The sequence below is a fragment of the Rhipicephalus sanguineus genome, chromosome 11, assembly GCF_013339695.2.
Source record: "Rhipicephalus sanguineus isolate Rsan-2018 chromosome 11, BIME_Rsan_1.4, whole genome shotgun sequence".
NCBI classification, from domain to species: Eukaryota; Metazoa; Arthropoda; class Arachnida; order Ixodida; family Ixodidae; genus Rhipicephalus; species Rhipicephalus sanguineus.
In genome coordinates, this window is record NC_051186.1 from 34,134,996 (window position 1) to 34,149,691 (window position 14,696).

At 47.0% G+C, this 14,696-nt stretch overlaps 1 protein-coding gene across 7 annotated transcripts in view; it reads right to left on the reverse strand.

Annotated features, from left to right (window-relative positions):
- The window catches only part of LOC119374721 (spidroin-1), a 95,509-nt gene that overhangs the window by 47,980 nt on the left and 32,833 nt on the right, over window positions 1-14,696 (reverse strand). For all 7 annotated transcript variants that reach the window (XR_007414371.1, XM_049410880.1, XM_049410879.1 and 4 more), the window contains exons 5-7: window positions 13,969-14,028; window positions 9,179-9,238; window positions 8,421-8,486 (exon numbers count right to left, since the gene is read on the reverse strand). Coding sequence is in view for 6 of the 7 variants with exons in the window: in XM_049410880.1 (XP_049266837.1) it covers window positions 8,421-8,486; window positions 9,179-9,238; window positions 13,969-14,028 (186 nt within the window). In the remaining variant the exon portion in view is untranslated. The remainder of the gene's footprint in view (window positions 1-8,420; window positions 8,487-9,178; window positions 9,239-13,968; window positions 14,029-14,696) is intronic.

The following is a 14,696-nucleotide window of genomic DNA, read 5'->3' on the forward strand; positions in this document are numbered from 1 at the left end:
CTATCTATCTATCTATCTATCTATCTATCTATCTATCTATCTATCTATCTATCTATCTATCTATCTGTCTGTCTGTCTGTCTGTCTGTCTGTCTGTCTGTCTGTCTGTCTGTCTGTCTGTCTGTCTGTCTGTCTGTCTGTCTGTCTGTCTGTCTGTGCACCCTCAATAAAATTGAAATGAGTGCCCATAGGGCTGGAAACCTCCACGACCACGACATATGCCAGAAAAATATCTCGTGTAAGAAAACGCCATAACTATAGATAAGTCACACAGGGTCACATACGCCCAGGTAGCCTTCGGATACGATAAGGACTATTCACTGAAGTTGGTCTACGTAGCACTCTACAGGGCTGCCAGTCTCGACAGCCTATACCTCAACAACGCAAAAGGTGACTTCAGGATCCGATATGTCGCTGGCTCTATCGACAGAGTCTGTCCATGATATGACCCGGCTAGCAAACAGGCCTCTAGATATTCTCTTGATCGCGCTACCACCTTCATTCGGTGCCACAACCACAGCAATCACCTGACGCTCACCGCTCTCAACCTACAGTCTGTGCACGCGCATATGCACGACCCCGAAAAAGACGCTCTGGTCACAGAAATTGGCGTGTTAGGAGTTTCTGAAACACGGAGCGATGAGCCCACTGAATTCACGGCATTCCAATGTGTCGTCCACAGCAAGCGGCTCCATTGCAGGTGCGGCGGTATGGGCACATATAAAAACACCGAGATGCGCAACTTCAACGTACGCAGCATCCCACTTCGCCGGCCGCCATACACCGAACACACACAGACAAGCAGTGGAATCAGCGAGGTCTGAGTTGCGCACATCACTCACAATAACAAAGACATTGCACTCGCTGCCATCTACGAGAGAACTGTCAAGAACCCCTTCCACTCATGCACACGGGCCCGTGAAACATGCGTGCGTTCTCCATCATAACGGAGAAGTACGTACAAGCACTACATGCCGGCTTTCCGCGTCTAGTGTTACTAATACCTATGTTGCTGTTGGCATTGTTACATAAAAGTAAACTGGTTATATAACACATGGGCGATCTTCAACGTATGTGTGTGCATACACCATTGGCGCCTGTCTTTAGCGACATTTCATAACGGCCTCGCTCAATGTAAAAATTGGCCGCGTATCTGCGTGCTTCGCTGCAAACGTCGTCTAAAGACGATAGAAGAGGCGCTGCGTGAGATATGGACGCCATCTGGCAATACGTCGGGAAACATGAGTGCTGTGTTGCGGGCTGGTAGTCCCGGCGCAGCGGCAGGCGCAGACCGGCGGTGACCAACGCGACCGGTGGGGACGCCGGCCAGCCCGAACACGCTGTTTGGCGCGATGCGCCGAAGGAGAAGAAACGTCCGCACTCAACGAGTACTCTCCACAAACTCTCTTATTTTACACGTCGCCTGGGTAAAACAGGAATGCCAAAGCGGCGCCCCCTGTCATTCGTACAATGCAATACAGAACCGAAACCGAAACACAACATGAGCTTGTGCAGCGGGCACGGAGGAAGACAAGTTTCAGCGCAGTCGCATTTTCAGCGCAGCTTAAGAAACTAGGGTCTTTAAAATTGCGTATCCATGTATTTTCTATTAAAGGAACACACCACCTAATACTTACCTAATGATGTTGCGGCTCAGATATGCGTAATATTTATTTTTGATCGACAACGTTCACAAGTATGAACAGCCGTACCAGTTCAAGATGGGTGGGCGGTAAGCAAGTGGTTCAACCTTGGCCGGGTGGCTGAATTGGGTGACGTGCCGACAATCAGAAAGACGGACAGAAAGACAGACCAAAATTTCTGCGTTTAAGTTCCCCCAAGAAAGACTATCGTCTTTAAAAAATTGCGCCACCTACATGCGTCGCAGTACATTGATTCCGTACGTAGGATCTGCCGAATTTTTTCTCTATATTTTAATCTTTCTTCCCTTTCTTTTTCTTTCTCTCTGTTTTTTGTACCTGTTGCTTTCTATTCCTTTCTCTTTCTCGCTCATTCTATCTTTTATTTGTCTTTTTTCCGTTTCTTTCTTTCTCTGGTACTTTCTCTCTGTTTCTTTGGTTCTTTTTCTTTCTGTCTTGCTCTCGGCTTTTTCTGTGTTTTGATGTCTTTATCACTTTATTTCTCGCTCTCTCTGTTTCTCTCTTTCTATCTATCTGTTTCTTTTCTTCCCTCTCTGGTTCACATCTTTCACATGCTCCACTTCGCCGAGCGGAGTTTTCGCTTACCGGTCGCACCTGTTGCACTCGGTAGTGGGGCTCGCCCAAATCCTGTGGCGCACACCCACCAGTGGTTTTCTGTGGACACTAAAGTCTTTACTGCCGCCTTAAACAGCTTCCCAGTTAATATAACTTGAATTTTATGATTTTATAAAAATAAAGAATGTTTCTTGGTTAGCAAAAAAATGTAACCTTCTTCGGTGGTTGCACCAACGCCTTTCTGGGCAGTCGCACCAGCACCTTAGCTATAGCGACGAGTCTATGGGATCGCACTGCGAATCCCCCCTCGCGCTTACATGTTAGCTGCAATGGTAGAGCGACATTGCCTGAAATGGCGCTGGTCCCGGGTTTGAATATTGCTCCTGTAGATATACGAATAAAATTTTGAGGGTTCGTGCTATGATCCGGATGACATTTTTTCTGTCTCTTTCGTGAATCTTCCTCCGAATAGCGCGTTTCCGTACAACTCATTTGAGAATCTTCAGTTGTAAAGGCTTTTTCAAAATAATTATTTCCGTCAATAGAGAGAGCGAGAACGTTTTTGTAGCAGTGGCTGCACTGATCACCAATAAAAAGAGAAGTTGACAAAGGAAGGAGAATTGAGGTACATCGATAATTGCCGTCAGTGTTAACACTTGTGCAACGTACATGCATGAGTTAGCTATCACTTCCAACAACTTTCGAGGCATGACCCGTGCCCCCACCCCTTAAACGCCAAGAAAAAAGCTGTGGGGTTTGCACTGATGTGTGTTTTTCTTTTACATTTTGTACCTCTTCTAGTGACACAAGCTGAAAAATTGGCGAAGCATGCACTGACTGACGCAAGGCTTGAAACAGCGAAACTGGACGTTTCTGAAGTCTAATCTGGTTTCTTCTAGGTTGTTGCTAGTCTTTAGCTAGGGTTAGTCACTACACAGATGTCCGAACTCCAGAACCGAGTGTTTGTACATCTCATAGATCTACGGGCACGTCGTAGTTGGCGTAGGGCTTCCATCTCATCAGGCTCTTCTCACAGCCGCCGTTGCCGTTCCCGTTCCATAGTCTGGCAGCTTCGCATTCATCGTACCAAGCCTGATGGATGAGCGCAGCTGGGTGGCCTTCTTTGTTTTTCATTATTTTCTTTTGTTTCTTTGTTCTATTTCTTTTTCTTTCACGCTATTTTATCTATATTTCTCATTCCTTTCTTTATCTCTGTCTTTTTTCTCTTTCTTTCTCTTTCTCTTTCTTTCTATATTTTTCTCTGTCTTTCTATCTCTTTGTGCCTATTCGAATTATTTCTCTCTATTTTCTCTCTCTCTTTCTTACTATGGCTTTCTCTCTCTCTTAGATGACCAGTGGTGAGTGGTGGTATTTCCCAATTTCTGTGGCCCATACCCGTTCAGGATGACGACAGTTTTCTGATAGGCCGTACAAATTGAGGCTAGCTTAAACAGCTTCGCTGTTAAAAACGAAGAGAATGAACTATAAGGTAAGCAGCAGTGTTTGAAAAAAGCAAAGGTGTAGCGCGAAATGCATTAGAATACATTTCACTTATTTTCCACGATGTATCTGTGTCTCTAACCATTCGTCTGTAAGCTACGGCAATGACGCAGTTCTTTTTCTATTTACTAGAGCATCGGCTGCTGTTCTGGAGAAAATGGATTTGAAAGCAACCTTCGCACGAACTTCGGTCGTGGATTTTCATTAGCTTTTCGGATACCAGTTTAGGGCCATTGGTTATCAGACCCTGTTCATAAAAATTCGGCAGATCCCACGCCTTGTGGGAATTGGTTTCATGCGAAGCAGTGAGTGAGCAGTTGTGTATGCTGCATTTAGTGGCTTTGAGCCAAGCGTTACGAGGTGGATTGACGGTTTTTGTAAGCGTAGAAGTTGTGCGCACATCGTGGCTTTACCAGGCACGTCGACTACACTGGCGTTTAAAGGGTAACTGATGGCCTGATGTAACGTCAGCGCTCACTTTATAGCTCAGACGTCAGCATTATCGAAACGAAGTGCACTTTACGGTGCGATGATACGAATATCATTCGTAGCTTTCATTAGCGTATATAGCTTGCTGAATCATAGAAGAAGAAATGTCATCTTTAATAGTCTTCTATAAAAGCTGAGCCAAATTGGAACCACAGGTGACGTTAACCTGGCATGACGTCTGTATCATATCAGAACGTATGTAATGTTTATTGCTTTGTTGTAAAATTAGATAGCCAGCACTGAAACCACAATTGACGTTGCACCGACATTACGCCTGCATAAGGTCTTTTTCCAAATCAGTTTCAAGATATGTTGTAGCTCTGTGGCAGAATACCTGACTGCCACGCAGAGTGGTTGAGTTCGATTCCTGCTGGGATCCTGATTTTTATTCTTTGTATTCATCGGGTCAGCACTGCCGATGTCAATTTTTCTTTGCGCTCTCACATTTAAATTACCAATGTCTGTTCTCACCGTTCCTGGGAAGACAAACTGTCAATCACCCGTGGCGCATACCCGCTTAACGTGGCCCATGATATACGAGTATGTGCCACACGTTCCTGTGGGAAAGAGTTCGACGACGTATGCGACAGGGTTTTCGCGTTATTCATGTCATGACCAGACATTCATATTCTTCAGACCCTCTTACCCTCCCATGCCAATTTTGATCTACACCAAGCTAAGGAGGCAACCACGAGAGCACCCAGACGGACGTGGCCAGATAGATAGATGGAAAGGCTCAGAGTGCCTGGGGTTCGCTAAGAAATGCGTCGCATTAAAAAAAAACTGCATTAAAAAAAAGACAACTGCGCGTCTGATGTTTGGGCCACTCTATAGTAGCAAAAGAAGTCCTTTGAAATGTACCCGGTGTTGGAAGAAATTGAATCCGCTGGATATGATTGTTAAAGCGATGCTGAGCAGAATTTTCTTTCCGTATTAAATGCGAAGCATTTGTGAGCTAGCCCAAGGCACTTTGAGCGTATCTATCTATCTATCTATCTATCTATCTATCTATCTATCTATCTATCTATCTATCTATCTATCTATCTATCTATCTATCTATCTGTCTATCTGTCTATCTGTCTATCTGTCTATCTGTCTGTCTGTCTGTCTGTCTGTCTGTCTATCTATCTATCTATCTATCTATCTATCTATCTATCTATCTATCTATCTATCTATCTATCTATCTATCTATCTATCTATCTGTCTGTCTGTCTGTCTGTCTGTCTGTCTGTCTGTCTGTCTGTCTGTCTGTCTGTCTGTCTGTCTGTCTGTCTGTCTGTCTGTCTGTCTATCTATCTATCTATCTATCTATCTATCTATCTATCTATCTATCTATCTATCTATCTATCTATCTATCTATCTATCTATCTATCTATCTATCTATCTATCTATCTATCTATCTATCTATCTATCTATCTATCTATCTATCTATCTATCTGTCTGTCTGTCTGTCTGTCTGTCTGTCTGTCTGTCTGTCTGTCTGTCTGTCTGTCTGTCTGTCTGTCTGTCTGTCTGTCTGTCTGTCTGTCTGTCTGTCTGTCTGTCTGTCTGTCTGTCTGTCTGTCTGTCTGTCTTGTCTTGTCTTGTCTTGTCTTGTCTTGTCTTGTCTTGTCTTGTCTTGTCTTGTCTTGTCTTGTCTTGTCGCCTCCTTAGATTGGTGTAGACCAAAATTGGCATGGGATGCTAAGGTGGTTTCACGAAGATGACTGGCTGGTCATGACATGAATAACGTGAAGATCCTGTCGCTTAGGTCGTCAAACCCTTTCCTCTAGGCACGTGCGGCGCATACCCGCACGCCACGAGCTACGGTAAACAAGTGTGCGCCAAATGTCATTGTCAGTTTATATCTTCTCAGGAACGGCGAGAACAGACATCGGTGGTTTAAATGCGACAGCGTAACGAAAAACCGACATCGGCAGCGTTGACCCGGTGAACGTTAAAGAATAAAAAACAGGACCCCAGCAGGAATAGAACAACGGCATTCCGCGTGGCAGTCAGGTATTCTACCACAGAGCGACGCCACGTCTTCGAACGGCTTTGGAAAAACACCCTCTGCTAGCGCAATGTCGGTGCAACGTCAATTGTGGCTGTATTGTTGGCTATATAAGTTTATCCCCTTCAGACACGCATTATGATTCACTGTCTGCAAATGCGTCAAATTCGCATGGCATGATTCGAAGGCACTCGCTATTACATTCCAGGAAAGAAAACGGACGAATGTGTTGCTTTGTGTGAGTTTGAGTAATTGATGTTAATTCGCGTGTAACTAATTATCTAATTATTCTGCCATCAGTCAGCTTCAATACTTGCATAAAAAGAATCAACTATTAGGCCCGAAAAGCATGCACACCTTCTTTTTTGGTTGTATTCGTTTCGAGCGGAGAAAAAAATACTCTTGACGTTGGTCCTGGAACGCGGCACGTCGAACGATCGTCTAACATGGTAGTGTCTCAAGCAGAGTGATCCTCTGCAGCAATACGCAGGACAATGAAGTTAAATGACCGCTAGTTATCCAGTCAGGAAGCGTGCACGAATGTGCACACTCAGTTTCAGGACATTTGAAGAAACACGCGGCGTGGGACGCGCCTCTGAAGTTGGTGTCCCCAAACGAGGATACCGTGTCGCAAAGGGTTATAACAACGAAATAAACCCTAAATATGTACTCCCACGATGCAGGCGTCATGTCAGGTCAACGTCTGTGGTTCCAGTGTTGGCTCCACTTTCATAGAAGTGTAATAAACATTACATTTCTATTCCTATGATTCAGCAAGCGATATTCAAACGTCGGTCGACCCCGGAGGAATAGGTTAACGAAAGTTACGTATGATATTCACATCATCGCACCGTAAAGTGCCCTTCGTTTCGATAATACTTACGTGTGTGCTCTAAAGTGGGTGCTGACCTTACGTCAGAGGATAAGTTGCCCTTTAAACGCCAGTGTAGTCAACGTTCCTGGTAAGGCCACAATGTGAACACAGCCACTACACTTACAAAACCATGTCAATGCACCTCGTAAAATTTGTCTCAAAGCCAAAAAATGCAGCATAGACATCTACTGACTGGTTGCTTCGCATGAAACCGATTCCCACAAGGCGTGGGATCTGCCGAATTTTGTGAACATTGCCTTTTCGCTGTTATAAAATCGCCCTCTTCCCGCTTCCGAAGCGAGCAATTGCGCAAAAAGAAAGCACCAGTATACTTTCTTGCAACTTCAATGGGGGTATCTCACGCTTTTTCTGGAATTCTAAACAAAGCAGTTTTCTAAAAAGCTCCATAACAAATTTTTTCTAATATTGAACCTCAATTTATATAGCTCTCTTACGTTTTTGAATTTCATACATACAAGTATTGTAGCAAAGGGTGCTGCTGAAGGTATTGACAAGTTAATAAACATTGTAAGTATGATTGCCAAAAAAGAATTCTGAATGCAAAATCGTCTGGGAATTTCTCCCGAAATGTTATTTTCAGTTTATTTATATTTTATTTTCAGTGTAGTAGCTGCGTTGCACATTTCTATAAACCTAAGAATTTTATCTTCATATTTTTACAGAAACTATTAAGCAGTGAACCAGTTCATACTAGCTTGTCTGATATATCCACATTTATGCGCGACAAAACGAATTTGTGTGCGCATTGGGATAAGGTCTTTATCATTTTAAATTCAAAAGCTTACTGCGCTGTTTACAGTATTATGTTGGTAGCGAGTTTATAACTATTACTTTACCATCACATCTATCGCCCATCGCCGCAGCAATGCACTAGGACAAAGCTGCAATGGCTGTTCTTCGCTGCTATAGCACATACCGAATGATACTTTTTTACAGCGAAGCTGCTTAAGCTAGCCACCATGTGCAGCCCATGTGAAAAGTATCATCATCATGTACTGGTATGTGCCACAGAATTTGGGCAGATCCCCCTGCTCACCGCTACGGCAATGGCCTGTAATAACCCTGAAACGTGTACAGAGAGAGCGAAAGATAGAACGAAAGAAACAGACAGAGAGACGGAAAGAAAGATATAATGAAAAAGAAAGAAAAATTCTTGCCGAAAAAAACGACAGTCATGACGTCAGTTTGAATTAGAATAATAACGTTCCATAACATTAGAGGTTCTGAAGCAAAATGTGTGACACTAAAACATTGCATTTTTCCGTGATGGTGAAAACCTTTAAGTATAATGGCACTCGCCTTCTTAATGGGATTGAACTTGTACTCACCCATTCCCATATCCATCCCATAGCCACCCATCATTCCTCCTGGCATCATTCCTCCTGACATCATTCCTGAGGATATTTGCAGAGCAAATCAGTATTACACGCTACAAACACAAAACGTACATCGTTTCACATATCCTCGAGTCAGCCTCCTACAGAGTTATCCTATCACGCAAAGCATTAACTTCTGATTAATGCATTTACGCAAGTCATATTATGCCATAATTTTACTGTTTGAGAATTTACAGATTCCGGGAGGAATGTTTCGACGGCGACAGTGTTGTTCTTGTGACGCAGGCTTCACAGGGTCAGCTGTTTTCAGTGTGCATCAATATTCTTTTCGCATGCCAAAAAAATCATTGTGGCGGTATCTACGAGTCTTTCAAGTCGCAAAAACAAGTAACTCTTTAAAGAAAAGTTAAAATAATAATGTAATCCTCGTAGAGGATCGGTACATCGACTGAGAAGGAAAAGATGGCTTACGCCTACTGGTCACTTTAGGCAAATGCATAAAGACCCTGTGAGCTTTATTGTTTCAACAAAATGAAAACAAACAAAGAGGTACTCGAGGCTGCCTACAAACACTTAGCAATCTAAATAGCCACTCTTCCCATTTCTCCGGCTTTTAACACCTTAGGACCTAAAGCAAAGCCACATATTTCCACAGGTGATGGCGCCCTTGAAACACTTCCTTATGAATAAAACGTTCATATGAGCAGCGAAATTTACAACAATGTTTGTGAGAACGTAGCTGCACTCACCCGCATTTCCCGTTTCATTGTGGTTCATTCCGGTTCCTGTCGTATCTTCGGGTTTTTTGCCTGGAAATAAACATCAAATGCTTCTTTCTTGCATCCCGTAGGAACAACAAATGTTGCAGCTGTCTGCGTTTATAAAACATATGTGTACGACATACGGTATTTTGAGCTCTACTGGGGGAAAACTGTATGCAGTTGTCTCTATTCCTGAAACCATCATCATTCTAGTAGATGAAAACCACATTGGAGCACAGTTCTTGCTAATGTGCCTCTTGCTCAGTGGTACATAATTGTGAGAGCACCGGTGAAACGCCTTAATCTGCAGAACGGTCTCAGTGGGTTCACAGTGCGCCCTTTCGCTGATAACGTTTACTTCTTGCGAAAACCTTGTAGAGTTCTTGGCCGCGGCTGGCCCGAAAACCCCTCAGGGATGAGACCAAGAGCCAAGGAACAGGTCTTTGCTCTGTGAGAGCTCGGCCGTGAGTGTCTGTCAGCGGCCGCTTGCTTGCTTGCTTGTTCCTTGCATTTGGCTGACACCCACAACGGGGGATTAGCCAAGGAACGCTTAGCCCGATGTTCCTCGTTTTCCTCTTCCACCTAACGCTCCCATACTTCCCCCTCCCCTCCGGTGAAACAGGGGAGCAGGACGCGGGGGCCATCACCCTTGGGCACGGCGAACCGCTCGTGGCACACACAACAACGTCCAAGAGCCATCAGTTAACATGTGGGACCTCATCGAGGCCCTCACGCTGAGCGGCTGCCGGGCGGCGTAACCGATGCCTCGCGCAGGGGAACCAACTCTGCCGCCGCCACCAGGAGACGGAAGCGCACCAGACTCGCTCCGGTTGGTGACCACGGTCGTCAGCGGGAGCACGACGGGACACCGGTGCTCCTGGGTGCAGAACCGGTCCGACCAAGGTCGCGTGCCCAGAGTAGTCGAAGAAAGCTTCCTGGGGCTGAAGCTGCTGCATGGCACCGTTGTCGTAGCAGACGGTTCGGTGTGTCATGTTTTGCCGTTGTCGCCGCACGGATCATTCACATATGGGTGGCGGCCACTTCTCCATGTAGTAGTCGTTGAACGCTCGCGACCTCGAAAGCCATGGAAGCGTGACGTCCCCGTAGAAGCTCTGACTGCATATGCCTCCGGCGCTCACTTCTCCGCCCTCTCTGATGTTGGTACCATATCGTCTCGGATACTGTATCTCGACGTAGTTTTGGTCCGCGAGGACAGCCACCTTGTACTCTAGGTCAGGCACGCTGGTGCACTTGCTCGCGTTTGCCGCAGCTTCCTATTCCAACTCCACCATTTCTGTCGCCCTCTCCAGGGATCTCTGCAGCTGCGTCACCACCTCTTCCAGCCTAGACTGCTGTTTATCCACTTGCTGCTGTCTTGCCTCAAGCTCCTCCATAAGTGGCTTCTTCTCCGTCTCAGCGGAGTCCAGCACCTGCTTCAGCTTTGAAAGTTCTTTCATAGTCTTTAGTTCAGCCTCGCTCTTCTTGAGGCTGTGCTTGAAGGTTGCCTCAGAGTGCGACAAAGACTGAGATGCTTCTCTAGTTTGGAGGCATTTGCCGGCAAAGTCTGCTTTGTCATTTGCCGACAAAGGCTGCTTACGCTGCTGGCTCTTCTTGTACTCGGTCTCCTTGTTCAGTTCCACAATTCGTACCTGCGCTTGACTAGCTTCTCGGTCGCGGTCCCACTGAGCCTGGATGAGCTGCGCACGCAGGTCAGCTGTCTGCATTCGTAGCTCGTCCAGCTGAGAGTCCTGGAGTGAACGCTGCCGCTGGAGCTCTTCTTCGTGCCTGCGCCGCGTGTTTGCCAGTTCAGTGTCCCTCTCCAGCAACTGCCCTTCGAAACTGGCACACTGCTGCTGCTGATCATTGAGGCGCTGCTGGGCATCTGCAAGCAGCTTCTCCATGTGACTGCACTCCTGCGAGTCCTCAGCCATCTTCCGATTCAGATTAAAGATCTGAACTTCAAGGTTGTTGATTTTGTCACTCCAAGATGTCTTGACCTCGAACAGATGTTGCCGCGACTCGTCCAGCTTCTTTTCTGTTGGTGGTGCTCTTTCACGAGTGAATGGATACGCTCGTCGCCTGTAGATGTGGTTCCTGCGAGCCGCTTCTCCAGCGTATGAACATTGTCTTCTTGGTCAAAAATGTGGTGGTCCTTGTCGTCAATCATGGTGGTTGCCTTGAATTTGTAGACATGTTGTGTGTGCTTGAGAACATCATGTTCATCAGCCAGGCATCCCAGCTCACACTCCAGATGGCTGATGCGGGTAGCGCGATGCAGTGTGTCCTGCTTGAGACAAACCACTTCACCTTCAAAGGCAGCCTTGTTCCTCTCGGGGTCACAAGGGCGGGCTTGCTCTCCGTCCTGCTCGTAATACTCGACTGTCTCCGCACGTTGTTCGGCTTCACCGTCTGCGTCACCGGCTGCTGCCTCCCAGCCTCCAATGCCATCTCTCTCCGGGCAACCTTCGCCTCCCGTATTCTTCTCGTCTTCCCCTTCTACAACGACCTGGGCTACCATCCCTTCGCCATGTCGAGACTCCTTGGTCTCGTCACAGTCATTGTACTTCTGCGCCTCCTCGTCGCCGTGCTGCGGTTCGCCTGCCGATTTGCTCCCGACCCTCCCTTTCTTCTTTGCCTCCTCTTCTCCCTCGTCTTCGCCGCCGTTTCATTCTTCTCCTCTCTCTTTCGAAGATCGTCTTTCGCGCTGTCTATTTCCTTCATGGCATCCTGGTAGTCTTCAGACTGTTCCTCGGTGACTTCCGCGTGCACCGCCGTGTACTTCTCGGCGTTCATGTTCTCCGTGCCCTTGTCAGCGCACTATTCGTCGCCCTTGGGTGCCGCCTCGTCGCACGAGCCCACCGCGTCCTCCATGTCTTGCGCGGGCACCACGATGCATTCGACGGTGCGCGCCTTAGTCCCGGATTGCATGAGGCCCTCGCTGGCAACGTTCCCATGGCCTGCACCACTCACCGTCCGGGGTCGCCAGTCCGTGATCCGCCTGTATCATTGTCGACAGCCGGTTCGATTCTCGCGGTCACGCCGGTTGTCGCCACCGTGATGCCAATGTATTGGCCTAGGTGCCCGAATGCCTTGGTTACTCGCGTGATCTCGTCGGGACTCATGCGACCGGATACAAGATGGCGCTGCCAGCCGGTGCCGCTCTAATACGTCCATGATACCGAATAGGTCGAGGTTCAGCAGGGCTTTCTGCAGCACGCACAGCTCGTCGTGCGCGACATCGCCCTGTAGTGGGCCGTAGTCAATAGGCGCCATAGTCGATGGGTACGATGGGCGACGTCTGAAGGGCGGGAACCTCGCCGTAAGGCGCCAGTTGTGATGTTCTAGGCCCTGGCTGGCCCGGAAGCCCCTCAGAGATGAGACCAAGAGCCAAGGGACATGTCTTTACTGTGTGAGAGTTCAGAGGCGGCGACTGTCTGTCAGCGGACGCTTAGCGCGAGGCGCGAGTGCGCCATCGTTCCTCGTTTTAGATATGAAGCATCTGATAGCGGAGTTCAATCCGGTGGTGGTGGTGGTGGTGTGGGGCGTACCACCCTTACTGCGCATGAGCAAACCCTCTCCACTTCCCCTCTCTCCCCTCTCTCATCCCCTCTCCTTTTCCCCCTCTCCGCATCACCTCGCCCCTTCCCTTCCCCCTCCCCTTTCACCTCCCCCTCTCCTTCCCCTCTCCGCTCCTCATCTCCCTTCCCCTCTCTCCTCCCCTCCCCCTCTCCCATCTCTCTTTCCCTTTCCCACTCCCATTTCCCCTTCCCCTCTCCTTTCCCCTCTCCACTTCCCCTCTTCGCTTTCCCCCTCACCACTCCACCTCTGAAACGCGGGCTCTACATGCCGAAACACTGCTTCGCATCGCCTCATGGTCCCCTTTAGCGGGAGATGCTGTGATTTTTTTCCTTTCCACCGAGCGCTCCCACAACCTATACCCCATACAGTCCACAGCTGGAGAGACCTCAAGCTATAACGGTCAGAAAATTACATTTTAGTTAGACACCTTAATTTATATCCCCTCTTCCTGGAAAGAATGCCGATGAGCGGCACTTTTACTCTCGGCATGAGAAAAAAATGTCGGAGCAAATGATTGACTTCTGTGATAAGACTTCTTCTTAGGCAAGTTTATGTGAATTGGAAAACGTTGGATTAGGATGCAAACAAAGCACACACACAAGAGAAGCTCACAGACTAACAGAGCACCAGTGTCGCAAGTTGGCGACAAAATTAAAACACCGGTTGTAAATTCCAAGAAACAAAAAAGGATATGTTACTTTTTTCAGTGATTCCGGACTTGCCATGTTTATGACTCTTTAATGAAACACGTTATCTCATCTCTCTATTCTGTCCCACGGATGTCCGACAAGAGTATAGTGGCCTTCAAAGGGAGTTCCTTTGTCCCTCTAACGAGTCACATACGCGGCAAGTCAGGACGCGCAAGAAAGAGCCAAGGAAATATTTTTTAAGCGTAGCATCAAGGTCAGAACATGCTCTAATGACTGTACGATGACGTAAAGCGGCGGCATTCTAGTGTATATTTAGCGGTCTTGTGGCCGCAGGTAAAAGATGAAGCGGAACTGTGGTCTGGCGACGCTTACACGAAAGAACACCCGGATAGGTGGCTTGTATGTCTTTTTCGAGGCAAAATATGCAATAACAGAAATGGCTTCTACCTGAACCACTGCCTCCGTAGCAATTGCTTAACAATCAGCAACATGGTGGATCTATATTAACAGTAGGAATGACTATTCTAAAAATACGGCAAAAATACTCACTCGTTGTCCCTGATTCATTCTTATGTGGCTCTTCATGCTTCGAGGGAAAGGGTTTCTTGCCTATAGATACGCATGACAGGGATGTTAGTTAATATTTGTGACGATGGCAAATGTGCATAAGTTTGGTAGTGAGCGACAAGGAGTGTGCAGACAGCCACACAAAACAGATTCTTTTTTCACATTTCTGGTAAGTATTTGGGTAGCAGCAAATAAAACCGGGAAAGTATTTGGTATCTGCATTTGGTATCGATGAAAGACAAAGTGTATTTGAGCAAGTAGGAATTCAGAATGGCGCATGTAAATGGCCGTTCCAGAAAGCACTTTGGTCGAGAGCAGTACGGCAACATAGAGTTTCCCAAAATGACCTAGAGGGAACTCTGGCGCTGCGATCGTTCAGCCACCATGGGAATGATGGGTAGTACACGGATTTGCCTAGTCTTCGTGCTTGTGGGCTTCGAACGCACTTGTGGCTTTGTTTATTGCTATGTTTTGGTTTTCTTTCAGATAAAAGAATGGATCGTTGTGAACTTCGTGACCAGATTTGAATCGGTGAGCCTAAAGAAGTTAAAGTGGTGAAGTGAAACTGCTGATTTTTGCTGAACTTCGTTTTGCGACAAAGCGGATGCAGGCGACGCGGAGCCAAACGGAGCCGAAAGAACGAAGTTTAGACAAATCCGTGTACTACCCATGATTCCCATGCTGGCTGAAGCGCGATGCATTGCAGCTCC